General features: G+C 42.9%; 1 protein-coding gene across 2 annotated transcripts; it reads left to right on the plus strand.

Moving 5' to 3' along the window:
• The first annotated feature begins 8,900 nt into the window (after positions 1-8,900).
• On the plus strand, positions 8,901-26,909 carry LOC120057255 (stress-induced-phosphoprotein 1-like). 2 transcript variants are annotated; one of them, XM_039005803.1, is made up of 14 exons: positions 8,901-9,175; positions 10,150-10,359; positions 10,456-10,597; positions 10,716-10,857; positions 11,094-11,259; positions 11,593-11,719; positions 14,085-14,187; positions 14,479-14,599; positions 14,706-14,802; positions 19,644-19,768; positions 19,926-19,962; positions 21,413-21,516; positions 25,812-25,987; positions 26,137-26,909. In XM_039005803.1, exons 1-14 carry the CDS (start codon positions 9,167-9,169, stop codon positions 26,207-26,209), a joined length of 1,632 nt encoding a protein of 543 aa, XP_038861731.1. In that variant the 5' UTR covers positions 8,901-9,166; the 3' UTR covers positions 26,210-26,909. The 2 variants fall into 2 exon arrangements, with proteins under 2 accessions (XP_038861731.1, XP_038861730.1); XM_039005802.1 differs by lacking the exon at positions 8,901-9,175 and adding an exon at positions 9,222-9,266.
• The last annotated feature ends 783 nt before the right edge of the window (positions 26,910-27,692 follow it).

Here is a 27,692-nt window from a genome sequence, read left to right on the forward strand (position 1 = left end):
AACTAACAGGTCTGTGAGAGCCGGAATTCTTACTGGTTGGTAGGTGATCAAATACTTGTCATGCAATAAAATGCAAATTAATGACTTCAAAATCATACAATGTGATTTTCTGGATTTTTGTTTTAGATTCCGTCTCTCACAGTTGAAGTGTACCTATGATAAAAATTACAGACCTCTACATGCTTTGTAAGTAGGAAAACCTGCAAAATCGGCAGTGTATCAAATACTTGTTCTCCCCACTGTAAATTAAGGCATGATATGTATTATGATCAGATGATAACCTCCCAAAACATACACATTCAAAACATTTAGTGAAAGACATATCAACATTACTTTAAAATGTGCTCATCAACATGTTGTCCCGAAACTCCTGGAGATGAGTCTGATTCAAGCAGAATATGTTGCATGTAAGGAGCCACTCTGCCGATAGTATTGATTGGCGCGGGTGAAATTAAAGGCCTGTGCTGCCAGTAAGCAGTATGAGAAACGCTGCAGCTCAATCAGGCAGCTCTGGTGCTGCAGTGGTCTCCTATAAGGGTGGGTAATCATGATGTGAATATGGAAGAGGCATCAGGATATGACCATTACAGGGTTGAGTTTAGTAACGGGAAGATCAACTTAATAACCCTTACAAGCTGGCCAGACCCCTCGCGTGCGTGTGCAATCGTGCCCATGTTGATTTTGTCCACCCACACCAGAAGCGATCAGAACACGCAGGTAGAAATATCAAAACCAACTATATGAATTAGGGGACAGGTCAAAAATCATTAAACATTTATGGCAAATTAGCTCGCTTGCTGTTGTTAGCTAATTTGTCCTGGAATATAAACATTGGGTTGTTATTGGACTGGATTGTGGACCTTAGTTCATCTTTCAATCACCCATGTGGGTATATGCTCCTAAAAACCAATGAGGAGATGGGAGAGGCGGGACTTGTAGCACATCAAGCCTAGCAACCAAGTTCTATTTTAGCGCCTGGCTACGCAGACGCTCGTTTATGCGCGAGAAGTGTGAGTGCAATGATTGAATAACATTTATGTGTACAATTAATTTGCAAAGCTCGTGCACGCGACCCGAGCAGTGTGGTCAACATGTTACATTAAATATTGATGTAGGCTACTTGTTTACCTATTATGTCTATGTGACACCAAAATACAAAATCCTTACCCCTTTGAGTTCAAGTTGATTATACTGTGAGTTCCATGTCACTGTGGATTTCATTTCTAGTGTAAATAGGATATACTGTACACCCATCAGAAATATTGAAGACAGTATGATAATATTAATAGATTTGTAATAATGCTATTCTAAGTATACATTCAGATTAATTAATGAATTTAAACAACTTTAATGTTTTATAACATTAGAAGATTTAAAGCAATATTCTAAAATAGTTTCAGTACTACAATATTTTCTCATGTTCATTCCTATTAATGAATGTATTTGGTTACATCAATAGGAAAGGAATCAACTATTAATTTGTCACATGCGCCAAATACAACAAGTGTAGACCTTACCGTGACATGCTTATTTACAAGCCCTTAGCCAACAATGCAGAGTTTTTCAAAAAGTAAGAAAATATTTGCTACTTTTAAAAAAAGTAACACAATAAAATAATAATGAGGCTATATACAGGGGATAGCAGTACCGAGTCAATGTTCGTGGGTACAGGTTAGTCGAGGTAATATGTACATGTAGGTAGGTAGGAGTAAAACTACTATGCATACATAATAAACAGCTAGCAGCAGCAGCGTAAAAAAGGGGTTCAATGCAAATAGAGTAGCCATTTGATTAACTGTTTAGCTTGGGGGTAGAAGCTGTTAAGGAGCCTTCTGGACAAAGACCTGGCGCTCCGGTACCGCTTGCCGTGTGGTAGCAGAAAGAATAGTCTATGACTTGGGTGGCTGAAGAATTTGAATATTTTTAGGGCCGTACTCTGACACCGCCTGGTATAGTGGTTGTGGATGGCAGGAAGCTTACGCACAACCTTTTGTAGTGCCTTGGTGTCGGATGCCGAGCAGTTGCCATACCAAGCAGTGATGCAACAAGTCAGGAGGCTCTCGATGGTGCAGCTGTAGAACTTATTTGAGGATCTGAGAACCCATGCCAAATCAGTCTCGAGGGGGAATAGGCGTTGCCGTGCACTCTTCAAATCAAATAAAATTATATTTGTCACATGCGCCGAATACAACACCGTGAAATGCTTACTTACAAGCCCTTAACCAACAATGCAGTTAAGAAAAATGTTAATAAATAAAATAAAAAATAAAAGAGCAACAATAATTAGGCTATATACAGGGGGTACCGGTACCGAGTGAATGTGCGGGGGTACAGGTTAGTCGAGGTAATATGTACATGTAGGTAGGGGTAAAGTGACTATGCATAGATTATAAACAGCGAGTAGCAGGAGCATAAAAAGGGGGGGTCAATGCAAATAGTCCTGGTAGCCATTTGATTAGCTGTTCAGCAGTCTTATGGCTTGGGGGTAGAAGCTGTTAAGAAGTCTTCTGGACTTAGAGTTGGCGCTCTGGTACCGCTTGCCGTGCGGTAGCAAAGATAACAGTCTATGACTAGGGTGGTTGGAGTCTTTTGATCACGTTGAGGGAGAGGTTGTTGTCCTGGCACCACACTGCTAGGTCTCGGCCCTCCTCCCTATAAGCCCGTCTCATCGTTGTCGGTGATCAGATCGACCACCGTTGTGTCGTCAGAGAACGTAATGATGGTGTTGGTGTTCCTTTTGTCCAGGTGGGAAAGGGCAGTTTTGAGAGCAATAGAGATTGCGTCATCTGTGGATCTGTTGGGAGGGTGTGCAAATTGAAGTGGGTCTAGGGTTTATGTGATGATGGTGTTGATATGAGCCATGACCAGCCTTTCAAAGCTCTTTGTGGCTACAGATGTGAGAGCTACGGGTCGGTAGTCATTTAGGCAGGTTACCACGACTGTCTTGGTGTGTTTGGAACATCATAGTTTGTTTGTGATGTGGACACCAAGGATCTTGAAGCTCTCGATACGTTCCACTACAGCCCCGTCGATGTGAATGTGGGTGTCTTCGCCCCTCCTTTTCCTGTAATCCACGATCGTTGAGGGAGAGGTTGTTGTCCTGGCACCACACTGCCAGGTCTCTGACCTCCTCCCTATAGGCTGTCTCATCGTTGTCTGTGATCAGGCTTACCAACGTTGTGTCGTCTGCAAACGTAATGATGGTGTTGGAGTCATGCTTGGCCACGCAGTCGTGGGTGAACAGGGAGTACTGGAGGGGACTAAGCATGCACCGCTGAAGCGCCCCCGTGTTGAGGATCAGCGTGGCAGATGTGTTGTTGCCTACCCTTACCACCTGGGGACGGCCCGTCAAGAAGTCCAAGATCCAGTTGCAGAGGGAGGTGTTCAGTCCCAGGGTCCTTAACTTAGTGATGAGCTTTGAGGGCACTATTGTGTTGAACGCTGAGCATTCTCACATAGTTGTTCCTTTTGTCCAGGTGGGAAAGGGCAGTGTGGAGTGCAATAGGGATTGCTTCATTGCGAATTGTAATGGGTCTAGGGTTTCTGGGATGATGGTGTTGATGTGAGCCATGACCAGCCTATCAAAGCACTTCATGGCTACAGATGTGTGCTACAGGGCGATAGAAATTTAGCCAGGTTACCTTGTTGTTGGACACTGGGGCTATGGTGGTCTGCTTGAAACATTGAAAATGTTGAAAATGTCAGTGAAGCCACTTCAAATCACATTTTATTGGTCACATACACGTGTTTAGCAGATGTTATTGTGGGTTTAGCGAAATGGTTGTGTTTTCTAGCTCCGACCGTGCAGTAATATCTAACAAGTAATATCAAACAATTTCACAACATATACCCAATGCACACAAATCTAAGTAAAGTAATAGAATTAAGTATATATAATTATATGGACGAGCAATGTCAGAGCGGCATAGACAGATACAGTAGAATACAGTATATACATATGAGATGAGTAACGCAAAATGTAAACATTATTAAAGTGGCCAGTGATTTCAAGTCTATGTATATAGGCAGCAGCCTCTAATGTGCTAGGGATGGCTATTTAACAATGATGGCCTTGAGATAGACTAAAAAACAGCTTCTCGGTCCCAGCTTTGATGCACCTGTACTGACCTCGCCTTCTGGATGATAGCGGGGTGAATGGGCAGTGGCTTGAGTGGTTGCTGTCCTTGATCTTTTTGGACTTCCTGTGACATCGGGTGCTGTAGGTGTCCTGAAGGGCAAGTAGTTTGCCCCCGGTGATGCGTTGTGCAGTCCGCACCACCCTCTGGAGAGCCCTGTGGTTGCGGGCAGTGCAGTTGTGATACAGCTCGACAGGATGCTCTCAATTGTGCATCTATAAAAGTTTGTGAGGGTTTTAGTTGCCAAGCCACATTTATTCAGCCTCCTGAGGTTGCTGTTGCGCCTTCTTCACCACACACCTGTGTGCGTGGACCATTTCAGTTTGTCAGTGATGTGTACGCCAAGGAACTTTAAGTTGTCCACCTTCTCCACTGCAGTCCCGTCGATGTGGATAGGGGAGTGCTCCAGCAGCTGTTTCCTGAAGTCCATGATCATCTCCTTTGTTTTGTTGATGTTGAGTGAGAGGTTATTTTCCTGGCACCACACTCCCAGAGCCCTCACCTCCTCCCTGTAGGCCGTCTTGTCATCGTTGGTAATCAAGCCTACTACTGTTGTGTCGTCTGCAAACTTGATGATTGATTTGGAGGCCTGAGTGGCCACGTAATCATGGGTGAACAGGGAGTACAGGAGGGGGCTGAGCATGCACCCTTGTGGGGCCCCAGTGTTGAGGATCAGAGAAGTGGAGGTGTTGTTTCCTACCTTCACCACCTGGGTCCAGGACCCAGTTGCAAAGGGCAGGGTTCAGACCCAGGGCCTCGAGCTTAATGATGAGTTGAGGGTACTATGGTGTTGAAAGCTGAGCTGTAGTCAATGAACAGCATTCTTACATAAGTATTCCTCTTGTCCAGATGGGATAGGGCAGGGTGCAGTGTGATGGCGATTGTATCGTCTGTGGATCTGTTGGGGCAGTAAGCAAATTGAAGTGGGTCTAGGGAGACAGGTAAGGTAGAGGTGATATGATCCTTGACTAGTCTCTCAAAGCACTTCATGATGACAGAAATGAGTGCTATGGGGCGATAGTCATTTAGTTCAGTTACCTTTGCTTTCTTGGGTATAGGAACAATGGTGTCCATCTTGAAGCATGTGGGGACAGCAGACTGGGATAGGGAGAGATTGAATATGTCCGTAAACACACCAGACATCTGGTCTGTGCATGCTTTGAGGATGCGGCTAGGGATGCCGTCTGGGCCGGCAGCCTTGCGAGGGTTAACACGCTTAAATGTCTTACTCACGTCAGCCATGGAGAAGGAGAACCCACAGTTCTTGGTGGCGGGCCGTGTCGGGGCACCGTGTTATCCTCAAAGCGGGCAAAGAAAGCGTTTAGCTTGTCCGGAAGCAAGACGTCGGTGTCCGGGACGTGGCTGGTTTTTCTTTTGTAGTCCATGATTGTCTGTAGACCCTGCCACATATGCCTGAACCGTGTCTGAGCTGTTGAATTGCGACTCCACTTTGTCTCTATACTGACGTCTTGCCTGTTTGGAGGGAATAACTACACTGTTTGTATTCTGCCATGGTTAAATGCGGTGGTTCGTGCTTTCAGTTTGCGCAAATGCTGCTATCTATCCACGGTTTCTGGTTAGGGTAGGTTTTAATAGTCACAGTGGGTACAACATCTCCTATACACTTCCTGATAAACTCAGTCCCCGTATCAGTATATTTGTCAGTATTATTAATCAGAGGCTACCCGGAACATATCCCAGTCCGCGTTATCAAAATAATCTTGAAGTGTGGATTCCGATTGGTCAGACCAGCGTTGAATAGTACTTAGCACGGGTACTTCCTGTTTGACTTTCTGCCTATAGGAAGGGAGGAGCAAAATGGAGTCGTGGTCAGATTTCCAGAAAGGAGGGTGGGGGAGGGCCTTGTTGGCATCCCAGAAGTTGGAGTAGCAGTGGTCGAGTGTTTTAGCATTGAGTACTACAGTCAATGTGTTGATAGAACTTCAGCAGCCTTTTTCTCAAATTTGCTTTGTTAAAATCCCCAGCTACAATAAATGGAGCCTCAGGATATGTGGTTTCCAGTTTGCATAAAGTCCAGTGAATTTCTTTGAAACCGTTGTGCTATCGGCTTGAGGGGGGATATACACGGCTGTGACTATAACCGAAGAGAATTCTCTTGGGAGATAATATGGTCAGCATTTGATTGTGTGGTATTCTAGGTCGGGTGAACAAAAGGACTTGAGTTCCTGTATGTTATCGCAATAACACAATGAGTCGTTAACCATGAAACATACACCCCCACCCTTCTCTATTTATTCCTGTTTGCGCAATGAACTGAGAACCCAACTGGCTGGTCGGACTCAGACAGTATATCCCAAAAGAGCCATGTTTCCATGAAACAGAGACTGAACATTGGCGAGTATTATACTTGGAAGCGGTGGGTAGTGTGCACGCCTCCTAAGTCGGACTAGAAATCCACTCCGAGTACCTCTCCTTCACCGGCGGTGTTTTGAGTAGGCTTCTGGAATCAGTTCAATTACCCTGGGGGTTGCGAACAAAGGATCCGATTCGGGAAAGTCGTATTCCTGGTCGTAATGTTGGTCGTGCTGGTGAGTTACCGCCGCTCTGATATCAAATAGTTCTTCCCGGCTGTACATAATAAACACAAAAAAATTCTGGGCTAATAATGTAAGAAATACATAAAAAACTAAATACTGCAAAGTTTCCTAAGAGCTATATGCACGGCAGCCCTCTCTGTCAGCGCCATTTTCAGTCAACATGTCTCATGTTGACTGTTTCCTTGCCAGTTGGTCAGCGCAAGCTCTAGGTACTCATCCTGGATATCCATCTGGCCCTGCAGCCTTGTGAATGTTGACCTGTTTAAAGGTCTTATTCACATCGGCTACAGAGAGTGTGATAATACAGTCGTCCGGATCAGGTGGTGCTCTCATGCATGGTTCAGTGTTGCTTGCCGCAAAGCGAACATAGAAGGCATTTAGCTCATCTGGTAGGCTTGTGTCACTGGGCAGCTTGCGACTGGGTTTCCTTTAGTAATCCGTAATAGTTTGCAAGCCCTGCCACATCCAAAGAGCGTCAGAGCCGAAGTAGTAGGATTCAATCTTAGTCCTGTATTGACGCTTTGCCTGTTTGATGGTTCGTCGGAGGGCATAGCAGGATTTCTTATAAGCGTCCAGATTAGAGTCCCATTCCTTGAAAGTGGCAGCTCTAGCCTTTAAATCAGTGCAGATGTTGCCTGTAATCCATGGCTTCTGGTTGGGATATGTACTTATGGTCACTGTGGGGACGACGTCATCGATGCACTTATTGAGGAAGCAGGTGACTGATGTGGTATACTCCTCAATGCCATCGGAAGAATCCCGGAACATATTCCCAGTGGTGGGAAACGTAACAAATTGTGATTCTTAAGTAAAAGTATAGATACCTTAATAGAAAGTCACCCAGTAAAATATTACTTGAGTAAAAGTATTTGGTTCTAAATATACTTATTATCAAATGTAAAAGTATAAATCACTTATAATTCCTTATATTAAGCAAACCAGATGGCACCATTTTATTGTTTTTAAAATTTACGGATAGCTAGGGGCACACCCAAACATGCAGACATATTTGACAAATTATGCATTTGTGTTTATTGAGCCCAGCAGATCAGAGGCAGTAGGGATGACCATGTGTTCTCTTGATAAGTGCATGAATTTTACAATTTTCCTGTCCTGCTAAACATTCAAAATGTAACGAGTACTTTGGGTGTCAGGGAAAATGTATGGAGTAAAAAGTACATTATTTTCAAGGAATGTAGTGAAGTAAAATTAAAAGTTGTCAAAAATAAATAGTAAAGTACAGATACCCCAAAAAACGACATAAGTAGTACTTGAAATTTACTTTACACCACTGCATATTCCAGTCTGTGCAAGCAAAACAGTCCTGTAGTCTGACCACTTCCGTATTGAGCGAGACATTGGTACTTCCTGCTTTAGTTTTTCCTTGTAAGCAGGAGTCAGGATAGAATTCCGGTCAGATTTTCCAAATGGAGGGCGAGGGGGAGCTTTGTATGCGTCTCTGTGTGTGAAGTAAAGGTGGTCTAGAGTTCTTTTCCTCTGGCTGCACATGTGACATGCTCGTAGAATTTAGATAAAACGAATTGAAGTTTTCCTGCATCACATGTATATTCCATTCTTTATTATATATTCAGGGCTTTCTAAGAGGAGATTTGGCTCTAAATTATTTTGTCCATTTGTTACTTTTGTCATATCAGGACAACATATCACACGCAACTGATGATTGATAAGAACCACAAGTATTTAGCAATACGTCTAGATAATTCCATCTTGAAATAATTAGGATATTGACCCGTTTAGGGAACATTAAAAAACAGAAAGCAAAAATGTGCCCTATTTCACCTCCCTCCTATCCGGCACAACTAGTGAAGAGGTTCCAGATCCCTAAATAAAAGATCAATAGAAAACATCTAGTTCACAGTCGTTAATGTTATTTTTCTATTGTTATTTATTTGTTTACTTTAGTTTATTTAGTTAATACTTTAACACTTATGCACAATTGGCCCAGCGGGTTTGGCCGGGGTAGTCTGTCATTGTAAATAAAAATTTGTTCTTAACGGACTTGCCTGGTTAAATAAAATAAAAAACCTACAGAGCCTTCTAGAACTAGGTAACTTGACGCTTGTTTTACTCGTCGTACTCAACGCGAACTAGCCTCTGGTTTGCTGAGATTTCCTCGATTCACTAAACTGAACCAATCATACATCGTAACGCAATATTTCAGAAATATATGGGAAGGCACTGGCGTTACGATGCATACCAGAGTGATCATAGGATTAGTGTATGAGCACAGTTTGGTTCTCAATCTAATCTATAAAAACACTTTTTATATTGATACATGTTATAATACATAGCTACATACCATATAAATAAGACAAACCAATTAGAGGAAACTGAGACTTTTGGATAGATTTAGACAAGTAAAAATTATCTGGCAACCTAGATTCATATTCTGCAGGGGGTGGAGCTCATCCTGTCGTCTCACAGTAGTTTCTGGAACCTCATGGTTACAACATGGAGAAAGTGAGTATCAATTGAGTAGCAATTGTCATCAATGTTATGGTCAAACTATTTTCTCTGTGAGATGTACAGTATTGTGGCACCGTTTATAACGGTATTGGTGGTCAATAAGGGGTGTTTGACTTATTTTAAGATTGACAGAAAGCAGTAGCTAGATATTTTACTATGCGGACTCAAGTGCTATTGTTAGCTAACCGGTAATGTTACTATAATATTAGCTGGCTAACAATTGAGTTAAATTGTATCTACAATCGAATCTAATTTAGACGGCAAATATTTTTGTCCAGAGCGAGTGTCATTTACAGTGAGTATAACCAGCCGATTAGATAGTTAGCTAACTAACGTTACTGATAGCTATGTATGTACCTAGCTATTATAACGTTAACTAGCTAACATAGGCCTGTTCTGTCGATCCGGTGCAGCCACGATGACTTTATGCTCTGAAATTGCTAACATTACTGCTAGCTAGGTAGCTCGCTAATTCAAGTTTACTAACGTTAACATGACTATCAAGCTAGCTAGGGTACTGGTTAGCTAGCAAGAGGACATGGCTGACAAGTTAGCTAGCTAGCTAACAGTTCGCGTTGGGCAGGACTACAAGACAGTCAGAAATCAAATTTACTAGCTGGCTATCATATAGCAGCAGTTCACCTCAGTAAATCATCTTTCAAATGTGCGTTAACCTACATGGTTTAGCTGAAACATAGCTAATATGCATCATGGTAAAGGATAGGTTTCTGCGTTCATCCTCATGGCATATAAGTGTCAGGAACAGGTGACTGGCTTGGGACGGGTTAAACCTTACAGCTAGTTCCTACAGACCCTGTCTGCTTTAGGAATCAGATTGATGTTTACAGATCTCAAATAGGCCAAATCAAGATTGCGTTTTTTTCACTAAACTGACAAGTACTATACCGGGCAATATGTTTACAATTTTGCTAAAGTGAATTTATCAAAGTCCATTTTTCCACTCACAGGTGTCACAGTTGAAAGATCAGGGCAACAAGGCACTGAGTGCAGGGAAAATTGACGAAGCCATACGCTGCTACACCGAAGCATTGGCCCTCGACCCCTCAAACCATGTCCTCTTCAGCAATCGCTCAGCTGCCCATGCCAAGAATGGTAACTACGAGAGGGCTCTGGAGGACGCCTGTCAGACCATCAAGATTAAACCTGACTGGGGAAAGGTGAGACGACATCAGTTGTCCAGAGGGCGTCGTAGATTTGTACTAGCTGTTGTCAAAAGTGATATGCCTCCATTGCCATGACCTTTGTTTGCACAGGGGTACTCAAGGAAAGCAGCAGCCCAGGAGTTCCTTGGAAGGTTTGAGGATGCCAAAGCGACTTACCAAGAGGGATTCAGACAAGAACCCACTAATCAGCAGCTCAAGGAGGGACTGCAGAACATAGAAGCCCGGCTAGCAGGTAAAAACATTTGAACGGCACACTCCCTCACATGATTATAAAGAAAACAATGGGATCTTGTTTGCGCACCATTCTTTATTTGGCCTGTGGTGAATTTCACCTCATCTTGCCTCACCAGAAAAAAAGATGATGAACCCCTTTGCCATGCCCAACATGTTTGCGAAGCTGGAGAGTGACTCTCGAACCCATGCCCTGATGAAAGATCCAGAGTACAGAGCGCTACTGGAGCAGCTCAGGGATAAACCGTCTGAGCTTGGCTCGTGAGTGTTTCCATGGATACCACTGGTCTTGTTGCACTACATCTGTACATTTAGAAATATACTGCATACTTTGATGCAGTCCCCTTCCTAATGCAAAATTAATTCAGCACAAAGATCATCATGCCAGACTGTCTGACTCTAGTAATATGCCCCAGAACACTAAATTAATTTGTGGCTCCTATTACTTTTCTGTGATCTGAATCAAATACTCTTTGCCTCTGTCCCTCTTCCTGTAGGAAGCTCCAGGACCCGAGAGTAATGACCACCCTGTCAGTCCTGCTGGGGTTAGACTTGGCAGGCATGGATGAAGACGACGAGCCCATTCCACCCCCTCCTCCCAAACGCAAAGAGACTCAGCCACCTACTCCCAAGGAGGAAGACTTACCCGAGAACAAGAGACAGGTAAATAGATGGACCAGGGGTATTCAACTCCTACCCTACAAGTTCCGGAGCCTGCTGCTTTTCTGGTCTACCAGATAATTAATTGCACACACACCTGGTGTCCCAGGTCTAAAGCAGTCCCTGATTAGAGGGTAACAATTTATAATAAAAAAAACAACCTAGTGGAACTGGCTTCGGGGTCCAGAGTTGAGTTTGAGGGCTATAGACCTTCAGTCTGAGGGAAATAGTAATTAATGCATGCATCTCCTCTCTGCACCCAGACTGATTTGCAATATTTATTGCCCTCTCAGCACTTTGTCTTTTACAGCTTAAATGTCCATTCTGCTTTCACAGGCTCTGAAGGAGAAGGACCTGGGGAACGAGGCATACAAGAAGAAAGACTTTGCCACTGCACTGAAACATTATGAAGAAGCCCTCATGCACGACCCAACCAACATGACATATATTTCAAACCAAGCAGGTATAGAATTATCACTACACACAGACAGACAGAGACCATAGTGTGTGAGTGAATTCTAGAATCTTCTACAACTCGCTCTAGCTGCCGCCTTAGGTTAAAATATGGTTTTAGGAGAGGCGTTAATATTTCATGACTTAAACTAGTTTTACCATTTTAACTATCCACAGTGATGCATTTCTCTGAAGTCTGTATAGTTAAAAAAAAAAAAAAAGTCATTTTATCCATGATAACTAATTGGCTGTGGAATTATTTGGCTTAATCAGAATCATGTGATTAACTGAGTGAACATTTCTACCCCTTAATAAAAATGTATATTTCCATACGGTCAAGGGCAGATAAAGCAGCATAACATTTAATAATTTTATGTGGGTCCTCAGCAAGTGATTTTGCAGAATAGTTTTGTCCGGTTTATAAGAATTATTGTCAAAAGGCTATACAGTCTACTCAATAACACTCCAAGTGAGAGCTTTTCCTACCATGGAAATTATCTCGTGGCAGCATCATGCAGTCAATGTAATGTAGTATGACTTTGATTTCATGATCTTTAAAATCGGATTGATAATGAGCTACCCGTAATTTCCGGACTATAAGCCGCTACTTTTTCCCACGCTTTGAACCTCGCGGCTTATACAATGACGCGGCTAATTTATGGATTTTTCCCGCTTTCACAAATTCATGCCGCCAAAAAACTGAGCACTGTCACTTCCCATCATTCTGATTACGGTAGTCATTTTGTCACCCTCATCATGGCAAAGACACGGAGAAATGCATATGATGCAGCTTTCAAGTTGAAGGCGATCGATCTGGCTGTTGGAAAAGGAAATAGAGCTGCTGCACGGGAGCTTGGCCTTAATGAGTCGATGATAAGACGTTGGAAACAGCAGCGTGAGGAACTGACTCAGTGCAGAAAGACAACAAAAGCTTTCAGAGAAGAAAAGCAGATGGCCCGAACTAGAAAATGAGCTTGAAGACTGGGTCAACACACAGAGAGCAGACGGCCGAGGTGTTTCAACTGTGCAGATCCGACTGAAAGCCAAAACAATCGCCACCGCAATGAAGTTTGAGGATTTTAGAGGTGGACCATCGTGGTGTCTAAGATTTATGAGACGTAAAGGCCTGTCCATCAGGGTACGGACGAGTCTGTGTCAGCAGCTCCCTCCCGACTACGAGGAAAAAGTTTCAAACTTCCGCAAATTCACTGATGCAAAGATAGCGGAGCATTCCATCGGCCCGCACGACATCATAAATATGGATGAGGTTCCTCTGACGTTTGACCTGCCTCTCACTCGGACTGTCAACAGGAAAGGCGAATCATCCATCACGCTGAAAACTGGGCATGAAAAAACACACTTCACCTGTGTTTTGAGCTGCACGGCATCGGGAGAAAAGCTTCCACCGATGTTGATTTTCAAACGCATGACGATGCCAAAAGAAAAATTCCAGAGAGGAATTGTTGTGAAAGTCAACAAGAAAGGATGGATGACGGAAAGCCTAATGCATGAATGGCATACGGAGTGTTACGGCAAGCGACCGGGAGGATTCTTTCACAAGAACAAGGCATTGCTCGTGTTGGACAGCATGAGGGCCCACATAACAGATTCTGTGAAAGAAGCCATCAAGAGGACAAACTCAATTCCAGCTGTGATTTCTGGGGGCACAACAAAGTATTTGCAGCCACTCGACATCAGTGTAAATCGTGCATTTAAGGTGGCGCTCCGTGTTCAGTGGGAGGCTTGGATGACAAGTGGGGAGAAATCCTTCACTAAAACGGGCTGCATGCGAAGAGCAACTTATGGTCAAGTCTGCCAGTGGGTCCTGACAGCGTGGAGCATTGTCAAAAGATCCACTATCATCAACGGGTTTCGAAAGGCTGGACTGCTGCGTGTTGAAGAGGGCAGCATGAGCTCAGCGGGGAATTTGCCTCCGGATGAAAGTGACGAGAGCGACAATGAAAACGATCCAACATCGGATGAAGCAATTCTGAGGCTATTCAACTCCGACACCGAAGGAGATGACTTCAGTGGTTTCAGTGCACAGGAGGAAGATAGTGACCAATGACTTTCTTGGTAGGCTACTGTTTACTGCAATTTTTTTTATTTTTGTTACAAGCCGTGTTTCGTTTAAAAGCCTATTTATTTTTGTTACAAGCCGTGTTTCGTTTAAAGGCTGTGTAAAGTTCATTTGTTTCAATGTACCGGTAGGCACCTGCGGCTTATAGACATGTGCAGCTTATTTATGTACAAAATACATTTTTTTTTAAATTCAGTGGGTGCGGCTTATATTCAGGTGCGCTTAATAGTCCAGAAATTACGGTAGTTGCATTGGTTTCTAAAGTATCTCCTCTCTTTTTCTGTGTCCATCCCAGCTGTGTTCTTTGAGAAGGCAGAGTATGAGAAGTGTAGGGAGCTGTGTGACAAGGCCATCGAGGTGGGCAGAGAGAACCGGGAGGACTACAGACAGATTGCCAAGTGAGTTCCTTCTCAATTCACTGAAAATAATTATACATGCGAGTCACCCTCTAGGGTATAAACTGCTAGGTGTCTGCTGGGGACAAACAATCATGGGATGAGGGAAGAGGAGGTCTCCTGAATAAGCAGCCAATTAAGTCGTATTCACCATTGCCAGGTCACATTTGAGTAACGTTGGGCTCTGCTACAAACCAGGGAAATGTACATGTCAGCATGAGTCATCCAGCTTTCTAATTTTAAGTGCATACACTCCATGCTTAATGTCTCTTTATCCCTATCCTCCTCTCTCAGGGCCTTGGCTAGGATTGGCAACTCGTACTTCAAGCAGGAAAAATACAAAGAAGCAGTCCAATTTTACAACAAGAGTCTGACAGAGCATCGCACCCCTGATGTCCTTAAGAAGTGCCAGCAGGTACAGAAAGTGTTGCCCGTATTGAATGAGGGCTGACGGGATACATTGTTCTGGGGTAGATGACCAATCCGACCAATCGTTGCTCACTATCCCGTTGTGTCTGCAGGCGGAGAAGGTATTGAAGGAGCAGGAGAAGCTGGCCTACATCAACCCAGAGCAGGCCTTGGAAGAGAAGAACAAGGGCAACGAGTCCTTCCAGAAAGGTGTGCGTTTTGAGCTACAGTTTTTGAAAGTGTGTCATTCCTATTGGTGCGCTTAGTGGTACGGTTTCTCTAGTTGTCTGCGTACCATTTTAGATTATCAACGAGCAGTTGTACAGAGCTGCGAACTCTCACGCATTGGCCGTGACACACGTTTGACCGTTCTCACGCCACCTCTTATAATCGCATGCATTGGAAAGTACTGCTTTTTTATTTGTCTCATTAGTCCATTGTATATAGTGCGTTTAACTTTTCAACTGTGCTCTAAATCGTTGCGTCTGCTCCTGCAATTTAACATCACGAGCGGAACCTCATTGTCCTGTCTTGCCACAGCACTGTGAACCGCGGCACATTGAAGAATATGATTGGTCTAGTTATGTAAGGGATCAATGGGATTGGAAGCATGTTTTAAAGAAACGCCCCTCAAGATTAGAATGGAGTTTAATGGAGAAAATGAAAACGTTCTCTGCTGAGTTTATAAAACTGTAGAAAGAACAGCACGGTAGCTCTGTTTTATGTACAATGTTGTCAACAAAATGAGGTTGCTGTAACTCCCGTCCCTATTGCAGAATGCAGCCTTTTGATAGCATGTACTAAAGTCGATTTAATACACATTTACATTAGTCCCCTCGTTTCGAGATTGGCTTTTAGACTGTGACAATGAAAAGGCAGCAGACAGACCTACAGTACGTTTTAGTAGGGAAGTTTGGCAGGGTGATCTGATTTGGAACTATGAAAATAATTTTTGTCAAACATTGTGAACCCAAAAGTCTAAGTTTGATTATAGAGGGAGAGGGATAAATAGACAAATAATTTGGTTAGATGTAGGGGAAGATTGGTAATCTTGTCTTCAGGAGATTTTTATCTATACTGAACAAAAATATGAACGCAACAATTTCAGTTAAAGTTCACAAGGAAATCAGTCAATTGAAATAAATCCATTAGGCCCTAATCTATGGATTTCATATGACTGGGCAGGGGCGCAGCCATGGGAGCCAGACCCACCTACTGGGGAGCCAGGCCCAGCCAATCAGAATGACTTCATCCCCAAAAAAGGGCTTTTTTTTTTTACAAACGAATACTCTTCCGTTTCATCAGCTGTCTGGGTGGCTAAAATCTAGGGTAATTACTGTTGTCAGCAAGAACACTTATTCCCCACACTTGTCTTATTATTCCACTACCCAATTTTGCCAGTGTATCAGCTCATACACGCATCATATTTTGTCTATGTAGAGTACGATGAGGACAAGGATCTTTAACTTAAAGGCATCAGCCACCTGAATATTGATATTGATATTTTCTCGAATCAAATCAAAGTTGTCACGTGTGCCGAATACAACAGGTGTAGACCTTAGTGAAATGCTTACTTACAGGCTCTAACCAATAGTGCAAAATAGGTATTAGGTGAACAATGGGTAAGAAGTAAAAAGACAATGGAAAAACAACAGTAGCGAGGCTACATACAGACACCGGTTAGTCGGGCTGATTGAGTTAGTATGGTGGGTGGCGGGACATTGCAGATAGCTCAGTTAGCCAATGTTCGGAGAGCACTGGTTGGTCGGGCCAATTGAGGTAGTATGTACATGAATGTATAGTTAGTGACTATGCATATGATAAACAGAGTAGCAGCAGCGTAAAAGTGTTGGGGGGGGGGGCACAATGCAAATAGTCTGGGTAGCCATTTGATTACCTGTTCAGGAGTCTTATGGCTTGGGTAAAAACTGTTGAAGCCTTTTTGTCCTAGACTTGGCACTCCGGTACCGCTTGCCATGCGGTAGTAGAGAGAACAGTCTATGACTGGGGTGGCTGGGGTCTTTGACAATTTTTAGAGCCTTCCTCTGACACCGCCTGGTGTCGAGGTCCTGGATGGCAGGCAGCTTAGCCCCAGTGATGTACTGGGCCCTACGCACTACCCTCTGTAGTGCCTTGCGGTCAGAGGCCGAGCAATTGCCATAACAAGCAGTGATGCAACCAATCAGGATGCTCTCAATGTTGCAGCTGTAGAACTTTGTGGATCTCAAGACCCATGCCAAATCTTTTGAGTTTCCTGAGGGGGAATAGGCTTTGTCGCGCCCTCTTCACAACTGTTTGTGTGTTTGGGCCATTCTAGTTTGTTGGTGATGTGGACACCAAGGAACTTGAAGCTCTCAACCAAGGTTGGGTTGAGTGATTGAGAAAGGTTGGTCTGATTGAGAAATGTATTCAAACACCCAGCACTTCAGAAACAGATCAGGGGTGGCCAAACCTCCTGGAGAGCTAGCAGGATTTTCTTGAAGCCTTAATTTAAGAGTTCAGCCAAATTACTAAATATTGAAGGCAGTCTATGGACAAGGAGACTGCAATCTATGATTTGGTTACCAACTGCCATCAACCATTAATGATTTTCCTGTGCAGAGCCTCAGTGTAGTGGTATTACATTCCCCAGCAAGAAAACCAAATGTCTCAAACAGAAGAGGGGACTAAGTCACAGACCAAAATGAAATAGATTTGACTAGCAAGAAAGTTGCTAGTCAAGAAAGTTGACTAGCAACAACTGGGAGTGGAAAGACATCCACCATGAGCACCCACTAAATCTGCCCAAGAAGAGGCAAACAAAATTAAAATCCACACCAAACTTAGACAGGAGAAATGGGAGCAACAGAAGACATCAGATGAAGGATTTGTTTTTCTAGAAATCAAATGGGGAGAGCCAACTAAAGGTGTTAATCCTCCACATCTCTCAAGACTGGAGCACTGGCCAGCCACTCTTAAATATCCTCTGGGCCAGCGCAGGTGAAACACCTTCCCACTAATGAGATGACAAACCAGCACAGGTGTAACACATACTGACTAATGAGGTAACACCAATTGTTGAGCTCTGAGTGCTAATGTCCAACCAAAGCCTGTAACAGTGGTAACACTGCCGGGACATGTCGCATACAACTTTCCACCTGAGAACTGGGATCAATTCCTGCTTCCAACCTTCCCACTTTTTCTAGCATTTGCCGATCTACCCCATCTCATTACTATCTGAATAAAGTGTCAAACCACCAAAAAAAAATGTTTTTGAAATTTATCCGCCAAAATCTAAAAGTAACAAGGTTGTCAAATGTTTTTTGTTCATTTATTGTTCAAAGTATCCTGAATACACCTGACCTGTGGTTAAAAATATAAACTCAGCAAAAAAGGAAGCATCCTCTCACTCAACTGCGTTTATTTTCAGCAAACTTAACATGTGTAAATATTTGTATGAACATAACAAGATTCAACAACTGAGACATAAACTGAACAAGTTGCACAGACATGTGACTAACAGAAATGGAATAATGTGTCCCTGAACAAAGGAGGGGTCAAAATAAAAAGTAACAGTCAGTATCTGCATTAACTACTGTAGTACATCTCCTCCTCATAGACTGCACTAGATTTGCCAGTTCTTGCTCTGAGATGTTACCCCACTCTTCCACCAAGGCACCTGCAAATTACTGGATATTTCTGGGGGGAATGGCCCTAGCCCTCACCCTCTGATCCAACAGGTCCCAGACGTGCTCAATGGGATTGAGATCCGGGCTCTTCGCTGGCCATGGCAGAACACTGACATTCCTGTCTTGCAGGAAATAACGCACAGAACGAGCAGTATGGTTGGTGGCATTGTCATGCTGGAGGGTCATGTCAGGATGAGCCTGCAGGAAGGGTACCACATGAGGGAGGAGGATGTCTTCCCTGTAACGCACAGCGTTGAGATTGCCTGCAATGACAACAAGCTCAGTCCAATGATGCTGTGAAACACCGCCCCAGACCATGACGGACCCTCCACCTCCAAATCGATCCCGCTCCAGAGTACAGGCCTCGGTGTAACGCGAATCCGACCATCACCCCTGGTGAGGCAAAACCGCGACTCATCAGTGAAGAGCACTTTTTGCCAGTCCTGTCTGGTCCAGCGGTGGGTTTGTGCCCATAGGCGACATTGTTGCCGGTGATGTCTGGTGAGGACCTGCCTTACAACAGGCCTACATGCCCTCAGTCCAGCCTCTCTCAGCCTATTGCGGACAGTCTGAGCACTGATGGAGGGATTGTGCGTTCCTGGTGTAACTCGGGCAGTTGTTGTTGCCATCCTGTACCTGTCCCGCAGGTGTGATGTTTGGATGTACCAATCCTGTGCAGGTGTTACACGTGGTCTACCACTGCGAGGACAATCAGATGTCCGTCCTGTCTTCCTGTAGCGCTGTCTTATGCTTCTCACAGTACGGACATGGCCATTTATTGCCCTGGCCACATCTGCAGTCCTCATGCCTCCCTGCAGCATGCCTAAGGCACATTCACGCAGGGACCCTGGGCATGTTTCTTTTGGTGTTTTTCCAGAGTCAGTAGAAAGGCCTCTTTAGCGTCCTAAGTTTTCATAACTGTGACCTTAATTGCCTACCGTCTGTAAGCTGTTTGTGTCTTAACAACCGTTCCACAAGTGCATGTTCATTAATTGTTTATGGTTCATTGAACAAGCATGGGAAACAGTGTTTAAACCCTTTACAATGAAGATCTGTGAAGTTATTTGGAATTTTACGAATTCTTTGAAAGACAGGGTCCTGAAAAAGGGACGTTTCTTTTTTTGCTGAGTTTATATATATTATATTCCACCCTGGTCTTGGGCCTAAGCCATGTCAAAATACATAGCATTGCAGGAAATTAGCTTTAACACAGTAAAATATTCTGGTCTAGGGGTTGTGCCAGGGGGCAATGAAATTCACATAGCAAATCTCACTCCAAACCTTCTTCAAATGTTGGCAGCCCTGAGTTGTGTGTGTGTTCCAAAGATTCCCTGGTAGTGTGAGGATATCTGACATGCTGTGTTTATCCTCTCTGTTCTACAGGAGACTATCCTTCAGCCATGAGACATTACTCAGAGGCCATCAAAAGGAACCCCAATGACGCCAAGCTCTTCAGCAACAGAGCTGCCTGCTACACGAAGCTGCTGGAGTTCCAACTTGCCCTGAAGGTACAGCACACTTCACTACAGTCGTGCCATGCATGTATGAGCTTCATCCTCGCCATTACTAATTTATAAACACCAGCTTGATTTTCTTGTATATTATATCCACTGTAGTACTTCATCAGTCAAAAAGGACTGACTGATATTTTCTTCTATCTTTTAGGATTGCGAGGACTGTATCAAACTTGACCCTGCCTTCAGTATGTATTGAGCTTTGAAACTGCTTTATATTTGTGTTAAAGATGCGTTATTAAGGTTTTGTCGACTTTCAAGCCAGTAGTTTTGAAAGTAGCACTCAAGACCCAAAAAGGGTCTCTGAAAATTGTGAATTTTGTGTAACACGTTGTGGCTCTCTAGCCCTGCCAGTGTGTGCACAATGAGATGTTTTGGGCCCACCCCACAACCTCATTGGACATTACTCGGCCGACTTTAACCTTGCAACCTCATTGGGCATGATTCCATCAGGTTAGGTTGACGTAGGGTACTAGCCAGCGAACGAGCGAGGTGACTGGGAGTTGTCAATGTGATAATGTAATTTTGTAGGCTACATTGGAAAAGGTATAGGCTACTTCTATGTTTGCATCAAATACCCTACTCTCTGCACGTCTGGTAGCCTGTATATTATATATTATAGAAGCCTTAGGCTACATGATGGACAGCTGGGGCAATCGATAGCTGCAGTGTGTTTTGGACTACCATTGGATAGCCGTTTGGTGTTGATAAACTCACAAAGGACAAATGCAATTATTGATTTGGGTTATTGACATTACAGGAAGGTAGGCCACAATGTTATAATCTATAAAGGGGGGAAACACTTCTATAGCCAATACATCTAAATGGATGGAAGTAAGCAAAATCCTTAGTACCCAAATTCATCAAGACACGTCAGTGATACCATTTAGGAAGCAAGATTGTGACCACAATGCTTCTGATCGGGTTGAAATGATCTTTTAATGTATTTGCGGCTGAAATGCCAACTCATCTGTAGCCTACATATTTGCTGGTCCAAAAAGCATATTTTTTTGATTGGGCTACTTTGTGTCCGGATCAATGCATTGAAAGATAAGTGACATTAACTGTCAAGGTCTACTATATCCAACTGTTAATTTGTGATGCGTTCAACTTTGGATGCATTCATATAGTTATATTGATTTTTTTCTCGCTTTCATTTAAAAAAGCATGCAAGCAACTCCGTTTTGCAGAGCGCGCAGCAGTAAATTAAGGAACGGGCTTAGCTAACGTGCACGAAATCCCGTAAGAATTGAATGTACAATTTTGGGGATTCATAGGCTAGGAGATGACTACAGATGGTTTATAATGCATGTATGGACCATACAGCGTCAAGTCCAAAATGGGGGGGTTTGAAATGTACATAAGTTGATTTCAAACCTCGATAATACCTCTTTTGAAGGAGTATTTTACTCAAACTCTTGTCAGTCCACCATTCTTTTAGTTTGCACATACAGGTCCCATAGCTTTTCTAATAGCAGGCCTGTTTACTTTTTTGCTCTTACTTGATTTTGGGCATCAGGAGACTGAAAGCAATAGGCTGTGTCTTGAGTACTTGAATGCTGACGTGCAGTTGTTTTGAACTGTATCGAACGTGGGCCCTTTAAAAGCATAGACCTCATTTAACGTCTCTCTCCACAGTAAAGGGATACACACGGAAGGCAGCAGCTTTGGAGGCCATGAAAGATTTCACTAAAGCGATGGTTGCCTACGAGAAGGCTCTGGAGCTTGACTCTACCTCCAAGGTACAGTATGACAGATTTATATTGGTATACTAGCAGGATCTCCTTTACTCTATTTTAACAAACATAACGCAATGGTAAATCTAAGCGCTGGCAGTAGCGTTACAGGTCTAGGGGTGTGTCAGAAATATTTTAGTAGCTTTCACAGCCGTTATTATGAGCACAATAGCTGTTGGTGGTGCGAAAGAGCTGGGCCACTCACTGGCCAATCAAGGTGTTCCATGGCTTAATACTGCATGTGCTTGTCTCAAGTTCTGTAGGTTATTGACGGGCTTTGTGTTGTCATCAATTTAAATTCGGCTGGGGGCACGGAATTTTCTCGTCCTAGTCCACTGTGGACTGATATGACAGTTTATTAAATAGCATAGGCTACAGTAACAAGTGATTTAAAGTTAAAAAAAACATCCAGTGTTTGGATCACTACTGGCTGTAAGCGAACGAGTAATGCGCATTTGGAGCAATACTAGTGGCTGTATCCAAGGCTCAGCCAATCGTTCACATAACAACAGAATGCAGAGCAGCACTCGACTGAAGAAAGAAGAGACAACTCATTTACTAGTTACAGCATAAGTGCGCGCTAACTCACTTTTGTACATCACGCTGGTCCGCACAATTGACCTTTATTTTAGCGCCCAAAAAATGTAATACTTCCAGATCAACTGTAATATCAATACCATTGTAAAGCACAATTTCTCCCCTTTCCAACAAAATCAATGACGAGACCTTCATGATGCCCATCGCTTTTTAAAAATGGCGGGTGGGGAAGCGAAACTAATGCGTGATAGTGAGAAGGAGAGATGTCCTGTGGGGAAACAGATTTTTTTCACTCGATCTGTCCAACTTATCACCTTATCACCTCTAAAATGTAAATAAAACACTATAAAGAGTTTATATAATGTGTCGTTACATACCTATTTTAAGTTTTGTGTCGAATTTGAATCGAGTTTTTAGGGCGGTGCTAAAGTGATCTTCAGAAGTAAACGGCGGCTTTTGAGAGTCATGATAGCTTGCAGTGATGACGCAAAAAATTACTAGGTATCCCCCTTACCCTGTTCCTTTTATGTTTTTAAACGGTGAGAGAAGTGCTACACCTGGTGGAGAGAGGCTGTAAGCAGAATTTGTTGCTTTATGCGTGCTGTACGTTATGCCATGACACGTCACGATGTAACGTACAGCGTCGGAGGGGGCAGTTTTTTTCAACTTTTCTCCAATACTATTGAGCCATTACCATGTCAGTCAACGCTTGAATAGAAACGTAGTTCACACCCCAGATTTTGAAGTCAACACCGTCGCTACAGTCCCATTTAGTTTTCTTTGCAGCCTCGTTTGAATGTCGCGGTTGCACACATACGGAATGGGGTTAGCGTACGTTACGTCATGAGCTGTAACTGAAAAACAACTGGCATTTGGAAAGTGGTGGTGAGGTGAGGGAGAAAGTATGGTGGAACAAGTATTAGCATTGTTAAGTATCTTGCTAGCTGGATTGATTTATCCGTTAGCTAGTCAGAGTAATGTTGAGCAACATTAGCCAATTTAACGGATCAAATAATTGAGTTTATGGTGTGAAATTAGCTTGCTAATAAAGTCAGATGACTCAGATGAGCTAACGTTAGTAACCTAATTTTAACTAATGTTTTCCCTCAACAGTATGTGGTTAATTTTCAATCCCGGTAACGGGATGATATGACAACAGCCAGTGAAAGTGAAGGGCGCCAAATTCAAAACAACAAATCTCATAATTAAAATTCCTCAGACATACATGTGTCTTATACCATTTTAAAGGTAATCTTGTTAATCCCACCAAAGTGTCCGATTTCAAATATGCTTTTCAGCGAAAGCACTACAAACGATTATGTTAGGTCACACCAAACCACAATAAGCACAGCCATTTTTCCAGCGAAAGATAGCAGTCACAAAAAGCACAAATAGAGAAAATGAATCACTAACCATTGATGATCTTCATCAGATGACACTCATAGGACTTCATGTTACACAATACATGTATGTTTTGTTTGATAAATCTGAGTTTAGATTGGCGCGTTACATTCACTAGTTCCAAAAACATCTAGTAATAGTGCATAGCCACATCGTTTCAACAGAAATACTCATCATAAATGTAGATGATAATACAAGTTATACACATGGAATTATAGATATACCTCTCCTTAATGCAACCGCTGTGTCAGATTTCAAAAAAACTTTACGGAAAAAGCAAACCATGCAATAATCTGAGACGGAGCTCAGAACAATAGTCAAATTAGCCGCCATGTTGGAGTCAACAGAAACCAGAAATTACATGATAAATATTCCCTTACCTTTGATGATCTTCATCAGAATGCACTCCCAGGAATCCCAGGCCCACAATAAATGCTTGATTTGTTCGATAATGTCCGTTATTTATGTCCAATTAGCTACTTTGTTTAGCGCGTTTGGTAAACAATTCCAAAGTCACAAAGCGCGTTCACTAAAACGTGACGAAACGTCCAAAAGTTCCGTAACAGTCAGTAGAAACATGTCAAACGATGTATTGAATCAATCTTTAGAATGTTGTTAAAATAAATCTTGAATAACGTTCCAACCGGAGAATTACATTGACTTCAGATGAGCGATGGAACGCAGCTGCCTCTCGTGTGAGCGCGCATGGTCAAAGAATGTTCACCTCATGGCAGTGGTGACTCATTCCAGTCTCATTCGGCCCCCCTTCACAGTAGAGTCATCAGACTAAGTTCTACAGACTGTTGACATCTAGTGGAAGCCATAGGAAGTGAATACTCATTCATATCTCGCTGTGATTTCAATGGGATCTTGGTTGAAACTCGACCAGCCTCAGAATTTCCACTTCCTGTTTGGATTTTTTCTCAGGTTTTTGCCTGCCATAGGAGTTCTGTTATACTCACAGACATAATTCAAACAGTTTTAGAAACTTCAGAGTGTTTTCTATCCAATACTAATAATACTATGCATATATTAGTAACTGGGACCGTTTACTTTGGGCACCTTTCATCCAAGCTACTCAATACTGCCCCTGCAGCCATAAGAAGTTAAACAAGTGGATTCAGGGATCAAGTGTAGCTGGAGCTGGGCCTGGCTTAAGCTGGATGCCACTATAGAGGTGGAAGGAACACCACACACTTTCCCTCTTTCTCACTTCTTCAATACAGTGGATAAAAATGGGTATGCCAGGTGTACACTCTGCCTGAAAGAGATCAATTATGCCAGCAAAGGGTATCATGCTCTGCTGGCACATTGTAGAACAGATGTCCACAGGCAGAACGTGTACAATGTAATAATGTGTAGCCCAAAGATATTGTTTTTGTTGTGTTGAACTTGACAGTAACACGTGTGAGTGAGGGGGGATTATAATTTTTAAAACTCTGTGACCTTTATTTTTGCACACATGTAGCCTTGTGCACTTGATCGACGTCTACTATAGTGGCCACTATAATAGAGCAAAAATAGAATGCCTGTTTGTTTCATTCTATTTCTACTTTAAGATGTTTTTTTCCCAAGTGAAATATTTAGATGTGTGTGTGGTCACAAGCGTTCTATTATAAAGGCTGTCTTGGCTAACTGCAATATTAGTGTGTTGTTCTTTCTCAAGACTTGAGTGTCATTTGCAGTAAAGTCTAGAAAACAAATAACATCGGGTTGCTTTCTTTACATTTTTTAGCTGTGAGTTAGGTTAACATTAACCACTTTATTTTACACACAGACTGATCATGTAGATCATATTCTTTGTTGTTTAATTAGTTAAAACCTGCATTTCCCCCTAGCAGTTTTTTTTTTTGCATGTGCAACAAAATAAAGTGTCACCTTTTTTGGGCCCTCAGCAGGTTGCATCCCTGTCTATTGTTCCATGTGCATATGGGTACTGTGCGTCGCGGCTGGATAGGCTGCGCTTCTGTTGTCAAAATCCATGCGTTACCTCAAAGACCAGCTTTCGGTTGGTCTTAAAAAAAAACACCAGTGCGTACTGAAATTGGTACTTTGGTGCATGATTTTAAGGACACAACTTAGATATTTCCACCTCAGCGCAAGCGAGCTCCTAATAAAACAAGTAAAAACAAATCCTGACACTAGGGTTTGAAATTAGGAGCGCCGGCTTTAACTGGTCAAATTGCAAACTAACGTGCGTTTGACAATTGCGCCGACTTAACGCCAAAAGTAGAGCCCTAGAAATATCTATTAAATATGAATCCATGGCTTTTAGTTCTTCTACCTTTTTGTTGTTGTTGTTGGTGTCACTGACAAAGCTGAGGCTAACCGTTGAACTATCTGGCTCTCCATTCCGGGTGCAGGAGGCCACAGAGGGCATTCAGCGCTGCCTGATGAGCCAGCACGTGAGGAATGACGACAGTCCAGAGGATGTGAAGAGGAGGGCCATGGCTGACCCGGAAGTGCAGCAGATCATGAGTGACCCAGCCATGCGCATGATCCTGGAGCAGATGCAGAAGGATCCACAGGCACTCAGCGAGTAAGCGGGCCAGCTCTGTGCATCATCACACGCACATGTACACACTCACTACACAGTATACAGCACATGCACCACAATCACACACTAATTGGCGAAATTAGTTTGAAAATAAGTTAATTGGTTTTCCCTCCCTTATTTCTCCCTCTCAGTCACCTTAAGAATCCAGGCATTGCTCAGAAGATCCAGAAACTGATAGATGTGGGACTTATAGCCATCCGGTGATGAGTAAGGAGAGAACAGGCCCAGACCCATGAAGAACAGCAAGACCACAGTGGATCAAGATTCCATTCCCTCCAGTTATAACAACACTCCCCTCTCCCTTCCACCCTCAAAATTATACTGTACGCCATCTTAACAAAACTTCAACCAACAAAGGATTTCATTTTTACTTTGTCCATCTTATGGCCTTAATGAAATTGTACTTAATCTATTCCTCATCAGAGAACTCTCTGAAACAAATAATTGAATTAGGAAAAGGTATCAAAGCCCTGTTAAAGTAGCTGAAGACAAGGCTAGAGCTTTGTTTGGTACGATGATACTGCAGCTAATAACAAAAGTACTTCAGCTAATAACAAAACAAGTAATGCTCTATTTTGTGGTCTCTGTTGGGTGTTCGAACAATGTCAAGGTGCAATATGACTGCTTCGTTTTTCACTTCCTTTGCGTATTTAAAACTGCTGGTTCCTGCTTGGATCAGATAGCCAGTCAATATCTATGTAGGGCGCCTGACTATGATGACCCACCCCCCCCCATCTTTCATAACTTGAGGTCAATGTAATTTTGCTACCGGTGTACAGAGACGGGCTTACAATCTCACATTACTGTGCTTTCCAGATCTTTAGAATTAAATGTTGTTCGGTCTTGTAAGTACTGATCTTGGGATCAGGTGTTCAAACTGGATTAAAGGTGATTGAACGTTGAATCTCTTCTCCCTTCATTAAACCCCTTTGACTGACAATACAGAGCTGGGGAAAGTAGCCTCTGTAGTTGGTGTTTTGTATAAAAGCTCTTCTACTTCACATGGTGCACAAAATGGCTGCCAGCCAACAACCGCAGGACACCGTTTCCTGAAGGTCTGCGATGTCATACCCATGGATGTTTTGTCTGGTTTCAAAGAGTAATGGGGGGAGGGTTGTGTTTACAATATATGTACTGTTCCCTTCCAAGCTTTTTTTTCTTTCATTTCTGCATCTCACCATAGCCATTGGTCTGCTGGAGTTCATGACACTGGATGCCACTAAATTGAACTAGAGTAGAAATATGGGAGATTTGATCATATTTTAGTCCTATGATTACACAACCAGCCCATTCTCAGAAGTGGCACTCTCACACATGATGTTAGTCACACACAAAGCCCAATAAGTGCAATGTACAAGTGAAATTAATCCTGTTATGCAAAATGTTTCTCAAAGGCAAAGTCAGCAAAAAAAGAAACGTCCCTTTTTCAGGACCCTGTCTTTCAAAGAATTCGTAAAATTCCAAATAACTTCACAGATCTAAATTGTAAAGGGTTTAAACACTGTTTCCCATGCTTGTTCAATGAACCATAAACAATTAATGAACATGCACCTGTGGAACGGTTGTTAAGACACTAACAGCTTACAGACAGACGGTAGTCAATTAACGTCACAGTTATGAAAACTTAGGACTCTAAAGAGGCCTTTCTACTGACTGAAAAACACCAAAAGAAAGATGCCCAGGGTCC

Source organism: Salvelinus namaycush, chromosome 12, assembly GCF_016432855.1.
Source record: "Salvelinus namaycush isolate Seneca chromosome 12, SaNama_1.0, whole genome shotgun sequence".
Classification (NCBI taxonomy): Eukaryota; Metazoa; Chordata; class Actinopteri; order Salmoniformes; family Salmonidae; genus Salvelinus; species Salvelinus namaycush.